This window comes from Ceratotherium simum, chromosome X, assembly GCF_057802395.1.
Source record: "Ceratotherium simum simum isolate JZ-2026a chromosome X, ASM5780239v1, whole genome shotgun sequence".
Taxonomy (NCBI): domain Eukaryota; kingdom Metazoa; phylum Chordata; class Mammalia; order Perissodactyla; family Rhinocerotidae; genus Ceratotherium; species Ceratotherium simum.
The window spans coordinates 90,637,616-90,662,147 of NC_141940.1; the positions used below are offsets into that span (position 1 = coordinate 90,637,616).

Sequence of the window (24,532 nt, forward strand, 5' to 3'; positions counted from 1 at the left end):
TAGGCTGTGATGGGTGTCAGGCCAGGGTCAGGGACAGGTTGTGCTGTTCCCAATACCCAGGTTTGAGTGAAGGAATGAGGGGTCTAAGTGGGAGAGAGAAGTTGGACTCTGGCTGGGTGAGGGACAGAGGTATGAGTGTCATTCTCAGGCACCATGTGGCCAGTCAGATTGGTGCTTTCAACTGTCTGGAGTGCTCAGCCAAGACCAAGGATGGAGCATGGGCAGCTCTGCAGTCCTAGTGGGGCCTGTTGTGAGCCTCTTGCTCTAACCAGTCAACAACCCACAGCCCCCACAGCCGGCTCTCTTCTCAAAGGTAGGAGGCCTCAGGAAAGGCAGACCAGGCCTGAGGGGGACAGGGTGAGGCTGGGAAAGAGGCTTTTCTTCTACAGATGTTCTCATCCAAATTTTTCACAAAAACTGCGAAGTATATGCACAGGCACTGGCATTCCTCTTTCCAGCAGAGCCGTTTAGGCCCCCCTGCAGCAGAGAAGTTGAACTAAGGGCACCACAGGCATTCCTGGCGCTGGGAACCATGATGGTAAAGGCTTGTCCAGGGTCTGAGTGCTTTGAGCCAGGTAGGAAGGGATCTGCACCAAGGACATAAGCCACGTTGACCAAGCCCTGACTGACTGGTCGCCATAACTTTCCTCTTCACAGAGGGGGAACAAGGTTAGAGAAGTTAAAGGACTTGCTCAAACACTACTCTTTACTACCTCTCAAAATCAATATGGAAGGGAGTTAGGAGGTGGAGATGGAGAAGGTGGAATTTGGACCCAGTTCAAAGAAAGAAAGTCACATGGACCCAGGTACCTGCTCTCTACGGCCTCACTGGTGCCTCCATTTCTTCCTAAGCACGGAGGGCAGGAGGAAGAGGTGGCAATTTCCACATTTTCTCTGCCCAGGAAACTGGCAGCTAGGGTGGGGCTGAGCCCTTTGGGTTACCACCTGAACTAGACAGCTCCAGAAAGTCCCTTCCTTCCCTGGAACCAGCAGGGCATGCCACGTCTGGGTTAATAATTCTTTATTAGGATTCAGGCTCCAAACAAGGTAGAAAGCAGTGGCCAGAGGAGTTCAGGTAGGGGATGAGGAGGGAACACCAGGCTTGGCTAGCTGGGCCACTGCCAGAGGCCAAATGGGAGCCCTGGGCTAGAAGGGGTCTGGAGTGGGGAGGGGGGGCTGGGGCCAGTCTACAGGAGTGGATGGTGGTCAGCGGATGGTGTATCGTACATAGGGGACCTCGACGTCCTCGCCGCTCTCGTCGTTGCAGCACAGCTCAAGCACCAGCGCCCGCACATGGCGGCCCAGCTTTCGCTTCGACACACGGCTTACAATCTCTGTCATCCTGGGGGAGGGGGAGCAGAGGGTCAGGAAGGCAAAAAGCAAGAGAGAGGAAGGGCAGGGAGGTGGGGGCCAAGGAGGTGAAGGGCAATGAACAGGAGTGGGACAGCTGCAAGCTGGGGCTCCCCACCACCCAACTCACGGCTGATCCAACCGTTCCTTGAGCTTGGCGGCTGGCATGAAGAAGGAGTAGAGCATAGACACACCCTGGGATAGCATGGTGATCTCCAATTTATGCTCTGTCTGGAGGAGGGAAAGGGGATAGCAGTGTCATAGGAGTGGACAGGCCAGCGAGTCACCTGCACACTCCGCCCCCAAGAGTGGGAGTGAGGAAGGGGCCTCACCTTAAAGTAGTCAAGGAACTGTTTGAGGGTCATCTCCTCACCGTTAGGCTGCAGCCCCTGTACCTCAAAGCGATCCCACAACGTCCACTCTTGGTTATAGTACTGCAGGACAAAGAGCAGGCCAGTGGGATGGGGGCCACCCGAGGGGCTAACTCCATCAGTCTCCCCCTCCACTCATGCAGATGGGCTAAGTCAGATCCCAAGCCTCTTTTGTCCAAAACTCTCTCGTGGCTTCTCTCACCATGAGGAAACACTGAAACCCTTAAGGTGACCGACAAGGCCCTACATCATTGCAATCCTATTCTCTTCTCCTCATCTCCTACCCTCTCATCCTCTCATTCACTCTGCCCTCGCCCCAGAAGCCTGCATGGCCTGTCTCCTCACCTCCTCCAAGTATGGACTCAAATGTCATCTTTTCAGCAAGGCCTTTCCTGACCATCCCACATTTAAAATCCCAAACCCATCCCCTTGCCACCTGGTACTCTCAAGTCCTCCTTATCCTGCTTTTTTGGATTCCAAAATCATTTATCATTTTATTTATATAATCTATTTCACGAATATAAGCTTAGCAGCTATAAGAGTACCTGGCACACAGTGGGTGCTCAATAAATATTTGAGTGAATTAATGAATGAAGCAAGTAAAAGCACTTAGCCTAGTAAGCACCCAGTAAATGTTCGTTGCTATTACTGTGTAGTTATTAATAATCTCCTAGGGCACAATTCAAATATCCCATCTTTTTTGAGGGCTTCCACAGACAGAATCAGATCAGTGCTTAGCACACAGAATGTACTTGAAAAAATGATAAATGAATAAATGAACAAGGGATGCACAAAAGGAGCAGGGGACACACTGACAGAAACCCTCACCTGGTAACAGGCTATGAAGCAAATTAGAGCCAGCTCTACGGAAAAATACCCCACCCACAAACCCACCTCCCCTGATGCAGGCCCTCACCTGGTGACGGGGTGCAGCAAGGGGTTCAGAGAAGCCGAAAAAGGGCAGGGCCAAGTTGAGGAAACCATTCTTGTAGGAGTCAAGCTGTCGGTGCCCCTGCACCACCTTGTAGAGCTCCAGACACACAAGGCCAACCACAGCTGCTGTGGTTGTGGCAATGGCTGGGATGATCTTCCCTGCAATCAGCTTGCTCTGTGAGGCAGGAAGGGATCAAGGAAGGTGGTAGTTAAGGTGGAAAAGGCTCAGAATCTACAGAAGGGATGGAACATGGGGAACTTAAGCCTGGGAGGAGGTGGAACATCAGGTCTAGATTCCCCCCACCTTGTGCCGGTCTGCAGGGGGAATGTCATAGTTCTCTGCCCGTAGATTGGATGCAGCCACAATGAAATCCATATGGAAGTTGCTGTCATCATCCTGAGTAGGGGGATAAAGGGGGAGGGTAGGGAGACAATGCAGAGAGGGTCAGAGGAGGAAGAGGATTCCTGGCCTCCGGGGACACAAGTATCCTCCACTGTCATTACCTGCCTGGCTCTCTCAGATCACAAAGGCATGGCAGGTAACATCTATTAGTTCAGGGCCACATGGCAGGCCTATGATCTAATCCCCACACAGGCTTGGGGCTGCCTCCAGATCCTCAGAGACCTGTTCTGTCTAGCCCGTCTGTGCTTAGCCCACTCCCCTGCCTGCCCAGGGCCCCCAACCAGCACCTTCTCAAAATCGATGGGGTACATCTTGAACCCAGGGAGCTTTTCTGGACTGGGCAATGTGGCCTTGAGCTCCTCTAGACGGCTGTCATCTGCAGGAAGAGAGGGACACCATCAGCCCTTTAGATCCCAGGCCAGGTTCTGAGTTGGAAGCAGGAACCCAGGGTGGGGTAAAAGGTATTCAGGTAGATTAAGGATTTGAAAAGGAAAGACATTCTGGGAGAGAGGCGGGGCAAGGGGGGGAGGTAGAGCAGGACAACACAGTACAAATCTGAAGACAATAGAAAGGGGTGGGTGGATAGCAAAAGAGAGGTCTCTAGAGACACTAAGGAACCGAAATGAAGACATTAGGAGCAAGTGGAGATGGAGAGATCAAGATGAGAGAGCTGTAGATCTTGGGGAGAATGATGTAGAAAGAGGTGGGGAGACATGGAAGAGGATACGCGGGGGAGCCAGGAAGGATGAAAAAGATATACAAGGAGGGGAAGCTGGGAGGAAATATATAGACGTGGATATAGAGGAAAGATATGAAGGAGAGAGAAGATATGAAAAGGGGAGGATGGGGCCTATACAAAGGGTGAGACAGGTAGGAGATTTTATATACATTATAGATACATTTTTAGATACACTTATATAATTATACATAGAAGGAAAAAAGTGGAGGAAATGTGGATGAAGTGAAGGGAGATGTAGAAGGGAAGATGGGAAGGAATATACAGACAGGAACATGAGGATGAAGTGAAGGGAGATGTGGAAGGGAAGATGGGAAGGAATATACCGACAGGAATATGAGGGGGTAGATATTTGGGAAGGAAGATGGGGACATGACAAGGGAGATGGGAGAGGAAAATGGGGGGAGAGACATGGAAGGTAAATGCAGGGGGAGGTACATAGCTACAGATGCATTATCTATGGAGGAAGAGAGATATGGAAGGAAAGATAGGTGGGTGGATAAATACATAGACCAGGGGTCAGGAAACTACAGCCCCATGAGCCAAATTGCAGCCTGCCATCTGTTTTTATAAATAAAGTTTTATAGGAAAACAGCCACATCCATTCATTTACATGTTGTATATGCTTGCTTTTGTGCTTCACCTGCAGAGGTGATTGGCTGCAGACACTATGTGCCTGCAAAGCCTAAAAGAATTACGATATGGCCCTTTCACCCCTGATGTACAGCATGAGCTGGGGGAAAGAGATGGAGAGAGATGGGGGAGCTGAGAGGGAGATATGGGGAAGGAGTGTTGAGAGGGAGATGAGGCGAGATATACAGAGGGCAATACTAGGGCGAAGACATGTACAGAGGAACGTGGGGGTGGGCAGACAGGGGCAGATATCAAAGGAGAGAGACCACTGGTAGACATCATACCCCCCAGATAAACAGATCAAGAAGAAACAGAGAAAAGTTGTTCTTTCCGAGGCAAATACACACAGAGCAGGAGAAACAAACAGCTATTTCTCCTGAGGGCCAGAAAGTGGGAAGCAGAAGGAGGGAGTGAGGGAGAGAATTTGCCTCAACCAACCCTCTTCATTTCACAGGAAGGGAGGCTGGGAGGAAGGTGTGGGGAAGCCTCAGGCCTGGGTCACAGAGCAGAGCCAGGGGCAGAGGACTGGTAGGGAGACTGAACTGGGCAGGGGACAAGCGGGGGTGGTGACTTCTGGCCAACTGGCCAAACACCCTCACCAACAGAGGCATTGGCGCTCTGCAGCTCCTGGTCAGAGACGTGGATCTTGACGCCAGACTTGGGGGTGAACTCGGGGACCTGCACAGACTGTAGGAGTGTGGCCACGGCAGCTCGCTCTCGAGAGCCCGTCAGCCCGTAGGTCTGGGCAAACAGGTTGGCAGCAGCCATCACGTAGTCCAGGTGCAGGGGCTGGGAGAAGGCAGGTCCAGAAGGGTGAGCACATCAGCTCTCCCACCCACCCACCCTCCACCAGACCCCAGGGAGGAGACTTACATTGTTGACATCGAAGGTGAGCGGGTGTGGACAGCGTTTGGGCCCAGACCAGAACGGAGCTCCTGAGCTTGTGAGCTAAAGGAGTAGAGAGATGAGAGTGGAGGCCTCTCTAACAATCCTAACTCCTCACCCTGGCCCTGGATGTGCCCTGACTCACTATCCCTGGCTGGGCATGCGCAGGGAGCTGGAGTCAATCATGAAAGATCCAGACTGTAGGGTGCTGTAGATGGAAGTTCCAATGCCAGGTTGAACCCGAGACCTTGCTGAGAAAACAACTACCAATTCCTGGACACTCACTGTACGAGACACACACACAGCCATTTAACAAACTCTTATGGACTGCCAGGCACTGCACTAGCTTAATGTTAGTAGATACCAATAAATCCTCACAAAAACCCCCGTGAGGTAGATTACTGTTATCTATACTTCACAAATGAGGAAACTGAGGTGCAGAGAGAAGTTATGTATGCCCAAGTGCAAATGGAGCTGGGATTTGAACCTACACTGAGTCCTGTGCTCTGAACTCCAAAATGTCTCCCCCAGGGCTGGCCCTGTGGCTTAGCGGTTAAGTGCGCGTGCTCCGCTGCTGGCGGCCTGGGTTCGGATCCCGGGCGTGCACCGATGCACTGCTTCTCCGGCCATGCTGAGGCCGCGTCCCACATACAGCAACTAGAAGGATGTGCAGCTATGACATGCAACTATCTACTGGGGCTTTGGGGGGGAAAAATAAATAAATAAAATCTTTAAAAAAAAATGTCTCCCCCATAATCCCTACAGCCCTGGGAGTCAGGTCTGACTCAGCCCACACCCCAAGTAAGGAGAACAGAAAGGAGAAGAAAAATGATGGGAAGAATAGGTCAGGCTTAATCATTCTTCTGAGATCCCCGTGCCTCGGGGCACCTGCCATAGCTGGACTAACGACTGCGAGGAGCCACAGACACGGAGAGCCCACTGCGAGGAGCCACACAGAGCCCCCAGCAGGCGAGGAGCCACACAGAGCCCCCAGCAGGTTCCTATTTCAGGAAAATGCATTCCACCAAATGGACCTGGCAAGTGGGTGTTACCTGGTCGGGAGGGAAGTTGTGCAGCAGCTGCCGGATGTTGTTGGAGTACTGGGTGTGCCAGTGGTGGCAGGCCCAGGTCACACAGTCGGCCCAGGTCTGTGGCCGCTGCAGCACCAGGCTGCGCTGCACGGCCTCCAGCACCTCCAGGGGTTGGGTGCCCGCCAGCCGCAGGGTTCGCTCCACAAACTTGGGGTCTCTATCAAGAATTGGAAGGGTTAAAGGGACAGGATTACACAGCAGCTCCAGGAGTGGGCCCCACGGCAACCCCACTTCCTCCACAGAAAGCTAGTCCTGAGCTGCAATGGTATGAGGCCCAAGCATTCACTGATTCATTTGAAAAGTGTGCCTGGTACTGAGTGTTCCAATGGTGAGGAAAGCAGACAGGACGCCTTGGCTGGCGGGTAGGGGATGGGGCGAGGGGGCATTTGGTTACTCACGTGAGGTACTGGTTCACGTTTTCTGCTGGCTGCTTGAAGAGACCTTCAAACTCATCCCGAGCCCACTGCAGACAGAGCAAATGGATTACAGGGGGCAGTGGCTTACAAAATGGGTTTCCAGAGGCATTAAAAAGACCATCGGTGGGGGCCGGCCCGGTGGTGCAGCCGTTAAGTGCATGCGCTCCACTGCGGCGGCCTGGGGTTCACGGGTTCAGATCCTGGGCGTGGACTGACACACCACTTGTCAAGCCATGCTGTGGCGGCGTCCCATGTAAAGTAGAGGAAGATGGGCATGGATGTTAGCCCAGAACCAATCTTCCTCAGTAAAAAGAGGAGGATTGGCATGGATGTTAGCTCAGGGCTAGTCTCCCTCACCAAAAAAAAAAAAAAAAATCCGTGAATAAATTAAACAGGAAGAACCCAGCTGCTTTGGGAGAAGGGAAGCCCCCCAACCACTGCTCCCAATCCTCCCCACTCCTCAACTCCTGGCACCTCAATTTAAAAACCAATGAACTTGAACTGGGCAGTGGTTACACTACTGAAGCGGTGAAAAAATTTATTCTTAAAATCTGTGTATCCTACTTGAGATATATTATGCCTCAATAAAAAAGAAAAAATTGAGTTACATATGTTTTACCACACACAAAAAAAAGAATTCAGACCAAAACAAAAATGATCCGTCTACAGGCCCTGGGGACTGAGCAGCAAACAAGACAGAGGCTCTGCCCTCTGAGGATTCCTAAGACAGTAAATGCAGTCACTGCCAACAGGGGTTGGAGGATACAGATGTTAGAGATCTAGGTTCAAATCCCAGCTCTGCTACATAGCATCTAGTCTTATGACTCCTGGAATACATGGTAACACCTCTGCGACCTCCTTTCTAAAAAAGACACTCTAACAGTAATACCTACTTCAAGGGGCTGCAATGAAGGAATGAGCAAGTATGTATGTATTTAAAGTTTACTTAAAACAGCCCCAGATACACAGTAAATGCTAAGCGCTTTACAGTAACCCTGTGAGGTAGATACTACTGACACCCCCATTACACAGAGGAGGAATCAGAGGCATGGAAAGGTGAAGTCCCAGGTCACGCATGGCCTAGTGAGACTGTGGTCTCATTATATATATATTTATATATTTATATAAACATGCCCACCCTGGAACTGCAGGGTCGGAAGGGAAAGTGACAAAGCAAACTGGTTTATTCCCCTCCCTATTTTATTCCCACCCTCATACTCCTACTAAACATTCTGAATGGTTTGCTCTCAAAAGACTGCACTAAGAATCATTCTGACAGCACATTGGTTATCCTTAGATTCTGGTTCACGGCCCCGGCACCCGTGACCTAGGTGTGTCCACTTCGTAAAAACTCAACCAGATGATTTGTGCGCTGTTGTATATTCTGTATGTATATGCACCATACAAACAGAATCATTCTGGAAAACTAGCTGTTAAACCCATTTTGAGCAACAGGTGGGGAAATCTGAACATGGACTATTAGAGACAAATAACTGGACGAGTTGGTAAGAAATTACCGTTAATTTCGTTCAGCATGAAAGTGATGTTTGGTTAGACAGCAGCAGTTCTTACCTGGGAGCGATTTTGCCCCCAGGGGACATTTGGCAATGTCTGGAGCCATTTTTAGTAGTCACAACTGTGGGGGAGTGCTACTGGCATCTAGTGGGTAGAAGCCAGGGATGCGCTAAACATCCTACAGTGCACAGAACGCCTCTCCACTGATAAACAAATATCCAGCCCCAAATGTCAAGAGTGGCAAGGTTGAGAGACCCTGTCATCCAGGAACACAACCTCCCTTCGCGGTGAAAGCATACTGAAGTTATTAGGGAGTGAAGTGTTGTGATGTCCATGACATACTTCAGAATGTAGCAAAACGTTAACAACTGTTAAATCTAGGTGAGTATGCGGCATGTGAGTGTTCACCATACTATTCTCTACACTTGTCTACACGCTGAAAATTTTTCAAAATACAAGTGAAAAAAAAAAAGAATGACTCATTCTGGAAACCTAGGCTGCTAGATGGGAAGTGAGGGAGGAGGTGTGGAGAAAAAGCACATCTTGGGCTTAGGCTTGTGACACCTGAAGGCCAGGGGTCCGGTGGCCGAGAGGCAGGGTGCCTGCTCCCTTCCCTCTCCCCACAAAGCTGATCACCTGCAGGGTGTGCTCGATGGCATTGGGGAAGTTCTTCAGCGTGCAGATGGGGATAGACTTCTCAGGCGGGTCCTGGCTAGAGCTGTACGACTCTGTCAGGAAGGGGATCACCACCTGCACGTTGCCCTTGGTGCCCAGTGTGCCTGACTCCAGCAGTGGCTTACGGTAGTACACACAGCGGCGGTCCATGTACATGCCTGTCGGGGAGGGGACAACGTGAGTGTGGGAAAGGAACATCAGGAGACGACGGAAAGACAGGCACACCCAACACACACGCACACACAACTTTGCCCTTGACCTCCTCACCCGCCTCCAAACTTACGGGCATCCACGTTGTCTAGGGCATTGGCCACACCATCCAGGTTTTGGAAGAAATCGTCATCATAGATGCGCTCCGTGTCAGGGCCCACACGGTTCTGGTGGCTTGTCACCCGGATGTGCGGATTCATCTGGCGCACTGCTGCTACGGCCGTGTCAGACTTTAATTTCTAGAGGGGCGAGGGAAGGGATGGGGGAACCGAGCTCAGTTATTCGTGCATTCACCCAACAAACCTCTACAGAGCTTCTCTCCTGAAGGCTATTTATTTAACACTGGGAAGAACCAGGCCCTGAGTTCAGAAGGGTCCCTGGTTTAGCAGGGGACAGTCCATGACACTGCCACATGGCTAGGGCTGTGATGGATGTGGCAGGGGCTCAGTGGAAAGGGCAGCAGTGGACAGACACAGACTGGAGAAAATAGGCCAGCCATCTGTTCCTTTGCCTACCCAACATCTATTGTTCTTTCAGCACCCAGGGCTGGGGTACATACCCCCAAACAAAACAGCATCTTAGCACACAGACAAGCAGGATCCTTTCAAAGCCCAAGTCAGGTCATGTCCCTCCTCTGCTCAAAGCCCTCCCCTGGCTCCCACCTCCACTAAGAGTAAAATGAGTTGGCCCCCATTTCCTCCAGCTCATCTCCTCCACCTCTGGATCTTGGCCTGGAGCACTCCTCCCCAGAAGAGGAGGCTCTATTCCCTCATACCTTCCAAGTCCACAGAAACGAGCCCTTCCTCAACCACTGTCATCAAAACCGCAAACCAGTCTCCCAGGCGTGCCTGACTGCCCTTGTCTTGTTTTTGTCGTTTCCTTTGCATAACACTTATCATCGACATTAACCATTCACTTCACTATTGTACTGTGTTTATTGTCTACTATCTGTCCTCCCCCACTAGCATCTTTATTTCCTTGGTGTACCCCAAGTGCCTAGACTAGTACCTACCTCAGTAACTACTTTGTGGATAAATGAATGAATGCAAGGGGAACAGATCCTGGGCAGGCAAAAAAGACACTGTCCCCTACAGAGGGCTTCCCAGCTATATCCCTATATAACCCAGGTTCCATCTGTGCAGAGGAGAGTGAACCTAGCAGGCCTAAAGTGCTCTCCTAGGAAAGGCCTGTTTGTAAGGTTGGCCCTTGGCTGGCACCTGGGAACATGGATTTTCAAGAGGGTTCTCACCGTTCCTTACCTGATAAGGGTGGCTCACTGTGCCTAGACTGCTTATGCAAACGATGTGGTTTATGCTAAACTCCCACTTTCCTTCTGGGAGTATGGAATTTGGGGACATGTGCAGCAGAGGGTGCCTATGTGACCCACCCCCAGTAAATACCCTGGGCCCTGAGTCTCTAACAAGCTTCCCTAGTTGGCAACATTTCACACGTGTTGTTGCAACTGGCTACTGGGGGAATTGAGCATATCCTGTGTGACTCCACTGGAAGAGGACACTTGGGAGCTCGTGCCTGGTCTCCCTGGACTCCGCCCTGTGTGCCTTTTCCCTTCACTGACTGTGCTCTGCGTGAGTACGACTAGATGCTGAGACTGAGAGTCCTCCTAGTGAATCATCAAACTTGGGGGTGGTTTGGGGAACCCCCAACATACTGTCCCAGCCAGCACTACTAAGAGATCAAGGAAAAAGAAAAAAAAAATGAGACGAAAAATGAGATTCAATAAAAGGGTACTCAATAAATGTTTGTTGAATGAGTGTCAGAGAAAAGCTGAAAGAAAGAAAAAGGCAGAAAGCCTCCTTTCCAGAAAGAATGGGAACAGGCGTCAAGAGGAATGTGAGGTGACAAAGTCCCCGCCCCTCCCCACACCCCACTCACCGTGACGTCCCAGGGCCGGAACAGAAACTGTCGGTTCAGATTTGACTTCTCAATGGTGTCCATGTCTGTGACGACAACTTCTCCACCCTCCCTGCAGCCCAGCCCAATCATGGCAAAGTTCTTGAGCAGTTCACAGCCAATCGCCCCTGCACCCACCTAAGAGGCAGCCCAGAAGAGACACAGAGGTTGGTCAGGGTGATGCAAGTTAGTGTAAAGCCACCCATCACTTCTCACTCCCTCTGAAGACAGCAGGAGAGGGGAAGAGGATCTAGTGCCACATCCTCCAGTCCCAAGGCTGTAAGAAATAATCCCCAGTCATCAGAGGGAGGAGGTACCAGAGGGGAGGAAACAGGACACATCAGGCTTTCCCACAAGATCAAGAAAATGGCAAAAGGCATGCGACAGAAATACAAAAACCAAAATACCCTCTGTTGGGAGGCAGAAAGAGACCCCAGAAGTGGCCAGAGGCCAGGGGAGATGAAGGTAGCAGGTGTCCAAGGGGATCACTCACCAGGAAGTATTTCTGCTTGCCCAACTTTTCTTGCAGGTCTGAACCAAATACAGCCACCTGCCCATCGTAACGGTTCTGACGCTGAGGAATGCAAGGGGAGGAGGGTCAGAGAGAGGCCTCGCCAAAAATTCCCCCAATGACGCCTTCCCCATGGGCCCCACTCACACACCGGGAGACACTTGTCCTCCGTGAGGGCATCTTTGTCTTCAGGGAGACACTCCAGGGCATCAAAGTACAGCCACTGCATGATGGGCATGAACTTCCCAGAACAGGCCTGGGGATCGAGAAGGAGAGAGGAAGTGGTCAGTGGTTAATTGGGGCCTGACACAGATGGACAGCAAGTGATGGAGTCAGGGAGGTGCCTGGCCCACCTCCAACCCTGCCCTTCTCCACCCATGCTGACCTTCATGACCTCCTGGGCAGCCAGGCCCCCAATGAAGGCATTTATGGGCGCCAGATCCCCAGCAGCCACATATGCCAGCTTCCGGATGAGGTCCTCATCCAGGTTGTCCTGCTGCACTGCTGGCAGGGCTCGAGCATTCACAGCCTGTGCTAGGGTCACCAGCTCTGTTGCATCCTCCTGGTGGGGCAGAAGGAACCAAGAGCACACCTGTCAGGCCACTGTGGGAATACGGAGCGAGGGGGAGAAGAACGGAGGGAGAGGGAGAGGGACAGTGGACAGGTAGACAGGCCATGGTGAGCCTTCAGTGTCAAGGCCATCTGCCCTGGCTGGCTCACCCACCCACCCACCTCATTGCGAGGCCGAGGGGGCCGACTGTGCTGAGCACAGAACTGGTGTAGGGCCTGGAAGCCAATGTGCAGCTGGGCAGGGCGGGAATACTTGGCGAAGTCCGTCATCACGAAGTCCGGCTCTGCCAGCGAGGCCGGCAAGGATTTCTGTAGGGGGCAGGACATCAGAACCAGAAGAGAGGAATGGAGAACCTGGAAATGCCCAGAACCACCCCACACAGCCTACTACCCCCACACTCACAAAGCTGATCTTCTTAGGTACTTTGACCTGACTGACAATGCCTCCACGGATGTAGTCGGAGAAGTTGGAGGTGTCACAGATGCTAAAGGTGTAAGGACCTAGGATAAATGGGAAAGCTGTCAGGTTACCCACCCTCACTAAAACCCACGACACCCACAAGATAAGGAAAAATCCATGCCTGACCCAGCTCAGACATCAGAAGCCATCTCCTCTCCACCCCAAGTTCCACTTGGACATCAGAAACCATCTCCTCTCTGCTCCAGAACCAGCTCAGAGCCCATGAGACCCTGTGTCCCTGGTCCCAAGTCTACACTGGAAGACATTCTCTCTTCCCTGTCCAAATCAGCTCAGACATGAGTGGATTCTCTGATCTGCTCTGTTCAAACACCAGAGACCTTTTCCCCCTCAGCACAGATACCAGGGACCTATTCTTCTAGGAACAGCTCAAACACGAGATAGCACCTCTCCCCCATGCCCACCAGCTCTGGATGGACCTCAGGGGCCTCTGTCTCTGGTTCATCTCAGACACCCAGGATGTCTTCCCTCACTCAGAACCCAGGGATATGTCTCCTCCTTTCAACCCCCTGGCCAGAGCCCAGGGACATACCTCCTATCTCCCCTCTGATTCACCCATGGCCCTAGCTCACCCAGGACTTTGATCTCCATGGGCTGACTTCCGTTGAGTTCAATCATGCCCTGTACTTCTGAAAAGGAGACAAAGTCGCCACTCTCAAACCCATGTCGAGCCTCATCCAGGCAGGTAACCACACCGGGGCTGTCCTGGTTAAAGGAGGAGTGAGCCTCAGAGGCAGGCTCAGGGTATCAGGAGCAGACAAGAAGGCCTGCTGCTGCCCATCTGCCTGCCAGGACCCCTGAGGCTGGTCTCCTCACCTTGGTGACCATAGAAACCATAGCACTGAGTGGCTGCTCCCCATTGGAATCTGTGAGGATCATTTCCTCTCCAAAGTCACAGAAGAGCTGCCTGTAGAGGGAGGCAACAGGGCTGATGCCCGAGTCCCATGCACACAGGGACCCATGTGTCCCTCAAGATGCACTGAATACTTGCTGAGCCAATTCAGCCCATCACTTCTGGGAATCAGACGGTGCTCATGCCACAAGGGGAGAGGTGAACAGACAGAATCCAAAACCGGGGGGGGCTGAGGGGTGCTGAGAACAGTGAGAGTTTGGGGATCTTAGTCAGGTCCTGGTAGGGGTTGGGGGAAAAGGGTGGGGGCACTCACCCAAAAAGGCCCCGCGTGTCTGCCACCACCAGCTTGATGCCATGGCTATGACAGAACTCACCCACCCGCAGCTGGTCCTCCAGGGGGGTGTTGGTGAGGACCACCACCTGTGGAGAGGTGGAGGCTCAGGGTCAGGGCCCAGCACTCAGGCGAAGGGAGAGAATAACGGAGGAAGGCTGGTGCCAAGGCTCCGGGACTCCTTAAGGCTTTGCTGGTTCAGCTCTCTTTCACAAACACAAAGCATAGACTCTGATACACAGTATCAGATTCAGCAAGCGTGACACTCAGCAAAGGGAAACGTGAATCCCTAGACCAAGGCAGGCAAGCAAGGTAAAGAGGCAGCTGGGAGGACAGAGTTTGGAGAACACCTGATTCACTTATTTGCCACCACCCGCTGCTGCCTGCCTACAACCCTGCCATGCCCTGCGAGACACAGGAGAAGTAAAACTCTCTCCCCAGCCAAAGTCTGAGCTCACTCCTACCACACCCACTTACTCCCAATTCTCAAGACAACACCTGCTCAGCCATGATCCTTGGGACTTTGCTCTCTGCCTGAATGCCCACCCTTCCCCACGAGGGTGGGCTCCTACTCCTTCATCAGGGTTCAGCAGCAATGCCTTGGCTGGCTGAGATACCCCAGGGCAGAATCTCAGTTCCCACCGCTCCACTTTCTGGCCCAGAGCTTTTATTTAACAAACAACCAGATGGCCCTTATGTGGCAGCTGCTATTCCGAGTGTTTAGCCCTCACAAACACTCTATGAAGTCAGTATTACTATCATTCCCAAGTCTACAAACAGGAAAAAGTAAGGCTCAGGAGATGAAGTGACCTGCTCGGCGTCATATGAGTAGAACTCATAAGCACTATGCTGCACTGTCTGTCCGTTCACATCTTCCCCCCTGAAAAGGCAGGTCCAGGGTCTAAATCCTGCCTGCATCCCCTAGCCGCATCCCCAGCATGAAACCTGGCACACAGGCCAGCCTATCAAATATTGAATAAATGAACAAACCAGAGATGAGCCCCGAGAGAATTGGGCAGGAGGCTGGGGGGTGCCCAAGGTACCTGGAAGCCACTAAGGAAGTCCTCGACCAGGGGCCCAGTGTAGGCGCTGACAGGCACGTAGCTATTGAGCTCAGCGAGGCGGGGCTGTGAGACCTCAGCCCGGTTTTTGCCGATGTCCTCCTCCCGCAGGTAGAACTGCAAAGGGCAGTAGGGGAAGAAGTGAAGTGGCTTCAGAGCCCAGGGGGGCTGGTGCCTCAGCAAGGGAGAAGGGGGCTGGGAAGACGTACCTGGGAGGAGAGGTCAGCCCACTGGGCAGTGCCCTGGTCATGTAGGGTGACAGCTTTGACCCCACCAAGGATGATGTTCTTGGCAATCTCCACGCCCAGGCCCCGCAGGCCTGATACCAGTACACTGGATGTCTGGAGCCGCTTCATTGCCTCATGGCCCAACACGTACCTGCCAGGTTAAGGGGGCATTCCAGGTCAGGGCCTGGCCTTCATGCCCCTATCCTCTCAGTGCCCCCATCCCACCTCTCAGCCCGACCTCAGCCCCCACTTACAGCTGCCGGGAGTAAAGGCCCTCATCTATGTCTGCTTCACTGCCGTTCTTCGCCATTCCCTAAGGATAGAGGGGAAGAACAGATTCAGGGAGATCTGCAGGAGTAGGGCATGGACAGATAGCCAGTGATACAAAAGACTTACCACCCACCACCCCCACCACCCTGCCTGCCAATCTCCAGGAAGAAGACACTCACGTTGGTTGGCACCGAGGGCACTTCGGACAACACGGAGTGGGCAGGGGAACAGTTAGAACCCGGCTTAGGATCAGGCCCGGACACGCGACGTTTCTTGGACAGCGGCGAGCTGGACATCTGGAGGGAAAAAGGAGGGTCAGACATGAGTACATGGCACATGGGTAAGTGTTTCTGCTGGTTAGTGGCAACTGTGGGGGAAGGGAAGACTTAAGGGCTAGTATCTCCATTTTACAGAAGAGGAGACAGGTACAGAGAGGTGAGGTGACTTGCCCAGGGTCACACAGCTGGCAGAGCTAAAACCTGAACCCAGGTGGTCTGGCTTGCGATCCACGCTGCTGACCACTAGGCTATTCGCCTTTCTCCCCAGCCCAGCATAATGAGAGAGACACTCCAATCCCATGGGGTGAAAGGAATGACAAGACGCATGTACTTGCGGGGAAGTCAGAGGAGGATGGAGATTCAGGTCAGACCCTGCCACTCCTTGACAGATATAATTTAACCCCCATGGGTTCAGTTCCCTCACCTGTAAAATGGGGGTGACAATACCACTTATCTACCTCATGGAGTTGTTGAAGTGATGAGACAGAACACAGACCATAGAGCCTGGCACCAGGGCAGGGAGGCAACAACAAGCAGCCCTTCTCCTCTCCCGACCCCCTGAGGGGTACAGGAGGAAAATGCAGCTTGGACACCCATCAGGGTGGCATTATGGCAGGAGAGACCTTGCCAAGAAGCCAGTCCCCAGAGGGGGTCAGGGAGGAGAGTTTTACAAAGCCTCACCCCTCCCCCTAGCACTGGAAGGGAAAACAACCAGGGCAAAAAGAGAGGTCACAGGGAAAGAGAAAACACACACTTCCCAAAGCCTTGTTTGTATGTGGAGTCCCTTAAACAGGTTAACAGTAATCATAAATGAATATTTATTAGCAGTCCTCTCTGTGCCAGAGGTCGGACTAAGCCCTTTATGAGCCTTGCCTCATTTCATCCTCAGGGCACCCCCGTGGGGTTTGGACTACTATCCATAACATCCCCCAACTCACACTGGAGGAAGAAAACTCACTCAGGGACGTATGCTGACTTGACGGAGGTTCCCACAGAGAGTGGCCAGGCTGGGCCCAGACCAGGATCTGCTGAGCCCAAAGCCCAGGCTGCCTCCCGGTGTGATCACATTTCATCCCCTCAATGGTCCTGTCCCTGCAAGGCAGGGTTGAGCGGCCTTGCCAGACAAATGGGAAAACCTGGGCTCACGAGGTCAAGTTAACTAGCCGAGGGTCACACACTAGGTCCCAGAGACAGAATAATACAGCCTGCTGTGGAAGTCAAATCTGGGGCTGGGGTGACTGGATCCAGATGCTGGAGACTCCAGGACCCTGAATCATTTCCCCTCGCCCCCAACGCTCCTCTAAGCCTCTGTTTTCCTACCCCGAGCCTTTTCTGACACCCAATCACACTGAGTATCCCCCCTGTACCTAAGATTTCATCTTGGCACCTGTTACACTGTAGAACCAAGAAAGACGAAAGTCGCTCCCTATCATCTACCAAGAGCTTACTGCTCATCAATCACAGGATAAATGGCTTTGTCTAATCCTAACAATGCCCACGAACCAGATAACCTTATGCCCATGTCACAAATCAGAAAACAGCAGCTCAGAGAACTCCAATCACTTGCCCAGAGTCACGCAGCTGGTGTGGGACTGTTTGGCAAATGCTTCCTGGGGGAATAAGAGTCAGGACCCAGCTCAGGACCCCAGCCCACTGGGCTAAGGGGTGAGGGAGGAGGACTCAAGAGGCAGGAAGTTGGCTAGGGCCCCTGAATTGCTGGGAATGCTAAGAACCAACCCAGGTAGGAGAAGACTTGGTGAGTTGGTAGGGAGACAAAGGCAAATCATATTTTTCCATTTACTGACTCTCTGTTCTGGGCATCTTATTTCCTCTGAGCTCCATTTTCTCCAAAAGCAGGAAGAGACAGACTATCCTCAAGGGACTGCTGGGAAGGTTAAAAAAGTCAAGGTCTGTGTTCAGAACTCAGCACCCTGAGGATGTAAATAAGCTCCTCCCTGGCACCTGCAGTGTCCTCCATTACTTAGTTATCTCCTTGCCTTGTCACTAATTTGCTTGTTTGGGACACACCGTCTCCCCATTCCCTAAATCAGAGATGATCCAGGGCCAGAGAGATCTTTACTATCTGGACTTTTTATCTCTAGACCCCTAGTGCTGGCAGCAAGGGTCTAAGCAGGTCTTGGCTGATTGTTCAAAAGTGGATTTCAACTGCAGAGATTTGGTACAGGCCAGTCTCAAGGCAAAAAGAAGGGGTCTAGGGCAGAAACTCCAGAAAGGAGCTCAAGATCCCCCATCCCTAGCAAAAATCAATACCCTTTCTCCCTCAACATATGCTCAGGCCCCAATTAGGACGCATATACTAGCAACTGTTCAGCAAAGCTGAACTGGGGCTTAAAGAGTTTCAGAACTTGCCTGAGGTCTCCAAACTGGTGATTTTGAAGCCTGAGCATTCCCTCCCACCCAAACCAGAGAAGCAGGTTTGAGGTAGGAGTCCTGGAGCAGGTTTGAGAGGGGGCAGCACAGGGCCAGGTTACCAGGATGGAGAAGCTAGGGCACAGGATGCTGGGGCCTGTCAAGCCTCCTGGGAGGGATTAATTGAGAAGTCCCTGGGAACATAAAAGAGAGGAGTCAGGATGCAGTTGCCTGAGCCCGTGGAGGTTCAGCGGGAGATGGGAAAGGGGATGTCAGAAGCCCCGGAGGTGGCGCGGGAAAGGTTCTTAAGACTCAAATCTGGGTCTTTGGAAAAGGCTTTTTTAGGGAAGGGCAGGGAAAGTATACTAGAGGCCCCTAGAGGCTGTAAAGAGGTAGGAGGCCAGTTGCTGGGCCCCATGGAAGCTGCACAGAGAATGCGTGGGGGATTCTGGGGACCAAGGAGGCTGCAAGAAGATGCTGGGGTCTGGGGGGGGGAAGTGTTCTCCCTCAGGAGGATGCTGAGGCACTGGGGGTCTCTCGGGGCAGATGCTGGTGGCAGAGAGAAATCTTTGACTAAAAATAGGGACTTGCAGGGGGAGAGGTGTCTCTGACATTGATGCCAGAGTCCTAGGAGGCTATGAGAGTGGATGCTGAGGCCCAGGGTGGGGTTGGGAAGGGATTTCTATTGGAGCACAAAGGCCTTGTGTTGATCTCTGATTGGTACATGCTAGGTACTGCACCTGCTCTGAGGGAGTGGAAAGGGGAGGCTGAGCCCAGACAATTCTGGCCCTAAAAAGTTGAGTAAGCAGATACTGGCTAGGTCCCCAAGTGGGGTTGGATTTCTCTAACCAATTATGTGGGATCCCATGGAGGCTCTGAGAGTAGATGCTACAAGAGGGATTTTCTACTCTGATGGAAGGCAACAGGGCCTGTTTGGGGAGGGGACATCTGACAACAATGTTGGAGTCCTACAAAGGTGAAAACAGAAGCTGAGGGCCTCTGACTGAAGATGCTGGGGACCTTGAAAGGCTCTGAGGGCAGATTCTGAGACTTGATATGAGGTTAAGGGATCTGTGAGAGAAGCTGGAACCATGGCTGGCTTTTGAAGGCAGACATTGAGTGAAGGGTGGGGTTTGAGAGGTGAGTCTCTGATGGAGGAGGCTAGGAGCCAACAGAGTCTGCAAGGGCAGATGCTGGCAGGGGGATCTCTGATGGAGTATTATGTGTCCAAACTGTTCCTCCCTGGTATCTGGTCCCCTGGGAGGCTCTGAGGGAAGATACTGGGGGTTAGGGGTATCTGATGGGGAAGATACTGAGACCTGCAAAGGGTAGTCTGTGAAGAGAATACTGGGACCATGAAAAAGGGGGCATTCCCTTAACACAGAAGAAGTCTCTAAAGACAGATTCTAGGAATTAAAGGCGTCTCTAAAGGTAAATGCTGAGGAGGCCCTCTATATAGAAATGCTGGGCCCAGAGGCATTTTTGATGGAAGATGCTAGGACCAGGGTGGGGCTGGGAGACCTCAGAAATGTGGAGAAGGGGTCTCTGACAAGGAGGCCAGGCCCAAATGGCCTTTCACAGAGTTTACTCCCCTTGGACGCTCTGAGGGCAGATAGTGTGTGTGAAAAAAGATGCCAGAATAGACTCTCTTTCAGAAATGAAGACAGCATGGACTCTCCCGGGGGTCTGGCCCCGCTTGGAAGCTGCGAGGGCAAATACTGAGGGACTGGGGGTGTCTGAAGGGAGAGTCTGGGGAAGGTCTTTAACGGCATACATTGGTGGGGGGCTTTGACCAGAAATGTCGATCCCATAAGTCTCTATCAGTGACTGGGGAAAGTACTGATCTGCAATATAAGATTCAGGACAGGGTCAGGTCTCTGACTAGGGATATTGGGCCTGAGTCTCTGAAAGCAGACCCTGGGGGGTCTGACCACAAGGTCAGATTTCCGAGAGACTAGGTTGGTCCCGGATGGGAAGTGTCGGCCCCGCCCCAAGATCTGCCTCCCCACCCCCCCCACCGATCCCCTAGTCCAAGTCACCACGGCCCGCCCCAACATCAGCCTGGTCCAGCGCCGGCCCAGGACCCTCCAAAGCTTCCCGAAATCCCTGCCCTGGCCAAGGTGTTAAGAAAGGCCATTTGTTACCAATGCCGGTTCCCCGGGTCGCGCCGCCGCCAACTCCTCTAGGAGCCGAAGCCAAGCCCGGCCGCCACCCTCCTCCTTCTCCTCCTCCCCGCCTCCTGGGCTGCCTAGAATCTCCGCCGCCTCCGCCGCCTCCGCCGCCTTCTCCTCCCCCGACCGTAGTGGCTGCGCTCGTCCCTGCCACCTCCTTCACCTCCACCGCCACACAAGATGGCGGCCGCTGAGCCCGGGGCCGGAACAAAACCTTGGGCCCCACCCCCAGAAACCCGGATGCAGGCAGGCCGCGCCCATTCATGAATCATGTATGATGGTCCCTCCCTGTCTGTGACTCATTCAAAGAAGAATAGCTCCACCTGGTGGCTACTACAGCGGCAACTAGGAAAACAGATAAAACAACGTAAGGCCACGCCCCATGGAGCGTGAATAATGAATACACTGTTGCAGCCAAGCTGCCATGGAAACCAAGAAAGGACATCAAGGCCACAATTCCTGATCATGAATTATGCATGAGGCCGGGTGGTTGCTAGACTAACACCCCGAAACCAGAAAGCCAAGGTTAAAACATAGAAGCCACGCCCAACTGCTCATAAATAATGAATAATCTTGCAGCAGCCGGGAAGCCAAGGAGACCAAGGCCACTTATCATGAATAATGCATAAGGCTCGGTGGGCTGGAACAAAAGGGATAGGTCCACCTATTGCTGCATCTCATACCCTGTAAGCAGGGAAATAGGGCTACTACAGGGAAAATACTCCCCTGGCTCATGAATAATGAATAATACTGTTGCCGAAGCTCAACCTGGAAACTCAAAGAGGTTAAGCAAGGTCCCACCCAGTTAATATGAATTATGCACCAGGCTGGATGGACAGAAACACTCAAGGCAGCCCTGCCCAGCAAGTAGGGATTATGGTACTCCAGCCAAGGCAACATGGCCACGCCTTCCTGTTCATGAAAAATGAAAGACGATGCTGCAGAGCCACAGGGGAAACCCAGGGGAAGTGCAGCTGCCTCCTTCCCACCTCTGACTAACTCCACATGAACCAAGGCTGCATTGGTCCAACCAAATCCAGACTCACTACATGCCTTTGGCAGGTGCCTCTGTTTCCACAACCGTAAAATGGGTATAGTAATTGAACTCATCCACCTTGTAAAGGCAAAATGTGTTATGAAAATCGGAGAATGTGAATTATGGAATGAACTCAGAGCAGTGCTGGCACAAGGCACTGTTAAATTTTTTAGGTATTATATATTACTATAAAGGTAATATGTAAATATATATTTATATTAATATAAAATTAGTTATAGGTGCGGGTATACCCAGCCCCTAGAGAAACCCCCAACTTGGGGCATTATTTTAAAAGTAATGCCTTGAAACACCATCCCAGAAGGATACTGGAAAACAGAATGCTAAGGCCACCAATGGCCATTAAACAGGTAGGATAGACTACCACGTCACCAGAGATACAACTGTATATCAAAGCCCAAGGCACACAGTAAGCGCCCAATACATTTCTGTCGAATAATAATAATAGATCCCATTAATAGATCGCTAACACCACTATGTCGTGGCTCCTGTAGTGTGTCCTTTACATGCATTGTGCCACTGACCTCAGGAATGCAGAACAGGAAATGGGTTCCTTCTTTTCCTTCAGGTCTCAGCTCAAAGGTGATCTCCTTAGAGAGTTCTTAAACCCTCACAAAAATCATTTCCATCCACGGATGACTAGCTGTGTGACCTGGAGCCAGACATTTCACTTCTCTGGGCCACTGTTTCCCCACCCATAAATTGAGAACAATAGTAACTTACCTTGTGATGGAGTTTAAACGAGTAAATATGTAGAAAGGGCTTAGAACAGTGCCTGTTCTAATAGTGCTATATGACTAACTTTAGTAGTAGTACCATTAACTTGGGGGGAGGGGGCATTATGGCATTTGATTAAGACTACAGACTCTGGGGGCGGGCCCTGTGGTGTAGCGGTTAAATTCCGCGCATTCGGCTTCGGCGGCCGGGTTCTCGGGTTGGGATCACCAGCGCGGACCTACACCACTCCTCAGCCACGCTGTGGCAGCGACTCATAAATAAAAAAACAGAGGAAGACTGGCACCGAGTTAGCTCAGGGCGAATCTTCCTCAGCAAAAATAAATTAAAAAATTAAAAAGACTACAGACTCTGGAACTAGACTGACTCACTGACTGTGAGTAACCTTAGGCAAATTATTTAGCCGCCCGGTGTCCCAGTTTCCTCATCTATAAAATGGGTAATAATAACCTACCTCCTAGGATTGTTGTGGGGATTAAATGGGCTAATAAAGTGCTAAATGAGTGAAAACTAATCTGATTATCATTATGCCCATACCCATTTTTAAGGCTCACAGAAGGATTTGCCAAAGATCACGCAGCTGGGAAGGATAAATGGGATTTGAATCTAGAGCCTTTGTTGATAATCTGGGATTACTGGGCCATAAGGAATGAACAATACACGAGGCCTCAACCCTTTGCTAGACGCAAGGCTTAAATCCTGGAACCCATAGGGGAAGGCTAACAGCGGATCACGCAGATGAAGCTGTAAAAGCTACATCTCTCATGAATTACGCACAACAACCCTGGAAAAGCCACAGAAAACTCGGGGCGCTACTCACCTTTACGATTAATCAGTGAGCTCTAGTTTGCCTGGCAGAATGCAGAACGCCCGTCAGCACACCCTTTCAGCATGCTGATCCGCCCCCTCGTGAATAATTCACAAGCCGACACTTCCAGCGGACCAGGTGCGAAAGAGGCAAAAATGGGCTTCCTCAACAGCCCCACCTCCTCATGAATAATGAATAAAGCCGCGGCCAAAGAAGGCCGGGTGGCACCCGGTCCCCTAGGGACGAGCCTAGCACATTGGGCTCCGGCGTCCCTTCCACAGCCTGGGCCGGCGGCTCCTCTCCCTAGAAACGTGTGGGCCCAGACGTGTCCAGTCTTCCCGCCCCAAGTACCCAAGCGCGGGGGGACCTCGTCACTGAACCTGAGGTCACAAAGGCCACAGATACCTCCACAATGCCACGTCGGTCCTGAACGTTCCCACTGTCACCAGGACCTTTTATGAAACAAGCGCTCTCAAAATTCCATCTTGACTTCAGGAACCCCAAACTTCACCTCTCCCCTTGGGGAGCATCTCGAATCCTGCCCCATGGACAAAGTACTCACACACGGACCCTAAGGGTCTCTCCGAACATCCCCCTAAACCCTGTCTCCTAGGGGTATAAACTCTGCTTCCGAGGGGTATATAAACGCTGCCTCCGAGGTATCTCCTAAAACAGATTCCCAAATCCCACCCCAGAGACCCCAAACACCACTTCCTAAGGGTACCCTCAAAAATAGCCACCCCTAAATGCCACCCCAGGCCCAGAGCCTCCAAATATGGCCATTAGGGAATCCCCGAAATTGAGCCCCCTCCCTCAAATGCTGTCCAGGGGTTTGGGGGCACCGCGCTCCAGCTCACCCCCTGCGCCGGGCGGAAGCCTCGCCTTCCTGCTGGAGATGAGCCGAAGCCACGGGGCAACGGAAGAGAAAACCACCTCCGTCGTACAAGAAGAGCCAGAGTTTGCGCGGAGCTCGGAAGCGCGGGGCCTTGGAGGGCCCCGGTTTGGGATGTACCACAGATGCTAAGCTAAAGGGGAGCCCGTCCCTGCTCCCGCGCCGTCAGCGCCCATGTCAGACCCAGACACCCCTACAGGTTGTGGTACTTCCCAAACGCGCGAGGCATGCTGGGGGTGGTAGTCCTGTCTGACCAGTGCCTGGTGCACGTGGTGGGCATCAGCACCCAGGGTATAGGAAAATGTAAACCTGGACTGTGGAATTCCAGGAGCTGAGCTCTGGAGGGATAGGAAAAGGGAGCGGAACATGGGGGGTACCTCCAGATGGAAAGGCACACCCATCCTACAGATGGCAATGCTGAGGCTTAGAGGGCCAAAGGAGTTCATTTATTTGACATTTGTGGCGCTCAAGCTGTGGGACCGGTGCTAGGGATTCTTCCTTTCCCTCACGGAGCTGACATTCTAGCGAGAGAGACCATAAATACAACAAATAACTAAAGATTGTAGTTTCACATATACATATGTATTATAATATATGTGACTATATAATATAAATTATATAAAACAAAATGTACATATAAACACTACATAGTTTACATAACATGATAGCTAGTGTCAATATGTAAATAATTTACATCTGTATATAATAAATGTCTTATTAAATACACTGTGTATATTCTATATTCATATGTGAATATATGATTAAATATATACGTAAATATGTGTTGTATATAT

The 24,532-nt window shown here is 51.8% G+C and overlaps 2 protein-coding genes across 4 annotated transcripts in view; one reads left to right on the plus strand and one right to left on the minus strand.

The window, feature by feature from the left end:
• Nucleotides 1-24,532, plus strand: part of LOC101398697 (uncharacterized) — a 727,039-nt gene that overhangs the window by 84,741 nt on the left and 617,766 nt on the right.
• Nucleotides 1,007-23,835, minus strand: UBA1 (ubiquitin like modifier activating enzyme 1). 3 transcript variants are annotated; one of them, XM_087427186.1, is made up of 27 exons: nucleotides 20,223-20,379; nucleotides 18,079-18,272; nucleotides 15,610-15,726; nucleotides 15,415-15,473; nucleotides 15,143-15,311; nucleotides 14,916-15,050; nucleotides 13,855-13,961; nucleotides 13,505-13,595; nucleotides 13,261-13,393; nucleotides 12,614-12,711; nucleotides 12,373-12,519; nucleotides 12,026-12,202; nucleotides 11,792-11,896; nucleotides 11,623-11,703; nucleotides 11,112-11,267; nucleotides 9,292-9,457; nucleotides 8,970-9,166; nucleotides 6,801-6,865; nucleotides 6,364-6,559; nucleotides 5,300-5,374; nucleotides 5,026-5,215; nucleotides 3,345-3,433; nucleotides 2,959-3,051; nucleotides 2,638-2,829; nucleotides 1,683-1,784; nucleotides 1,481-1,581; nucleotides 1,007-1,342 (listed from the first exon to the last, which is right to left on the minus strand). In XM_087427186.1, exons 3-27 carry the CDS (start codon nucleotides 15,724-15,726, stop codon nucleotides 1,207-1,209), a joined length of 3,177 nt encoding a protein of 1,058 aa, XP_087283312.1. In that variant the 5' UTR covers nucleotides 18,079-18,272; nucleotides 20,223-20,379; the 3' UTR covers nucleotides 1,007-1,206. The 3 variants fall into 3 exon arrangements, with proteins under 3 accessions (XP_087283312.1, XP_004435031.1, XP_004435030.1); XM_004434974.3 differs by lacking the exons at nucleotides 18,079-18,272; nucleotides 20,223-20,379 and adding an exon at nucleotides 23,704-23,835; XM_004434973.3 differs by lacking the exon at nucleotides 18,079-18,272.

What these genes read in the sequence shown, in the direction of transcription:
- UBA1 (XM_004434974.3), bottom strand. Translation starts at nt 15,726, where the DNA reads ATGTCCAGCTCGCCGCTGTCCAAGAAACGTCGCGTGTCCGGGCCTGAT. An exon ending in GACACGCGGGGCCTTTTTGG is followed by an intron (nt 13,596 to 13,854) that starts GTGAGTGCCCCC and finishes CTCCCTCTACAG; the next exon opens with GCAGCTCTTCTGTGACTTTG. An exon ending in TACCTAAGAAGATCAGCTTT is followed by an intron (nt 12,520 to 12,613) that starts GTGAGTGTGGGG and finishes TGCCCCCTACAG; the next exon opens with AAATCCTTGCCGGCCTCGCT.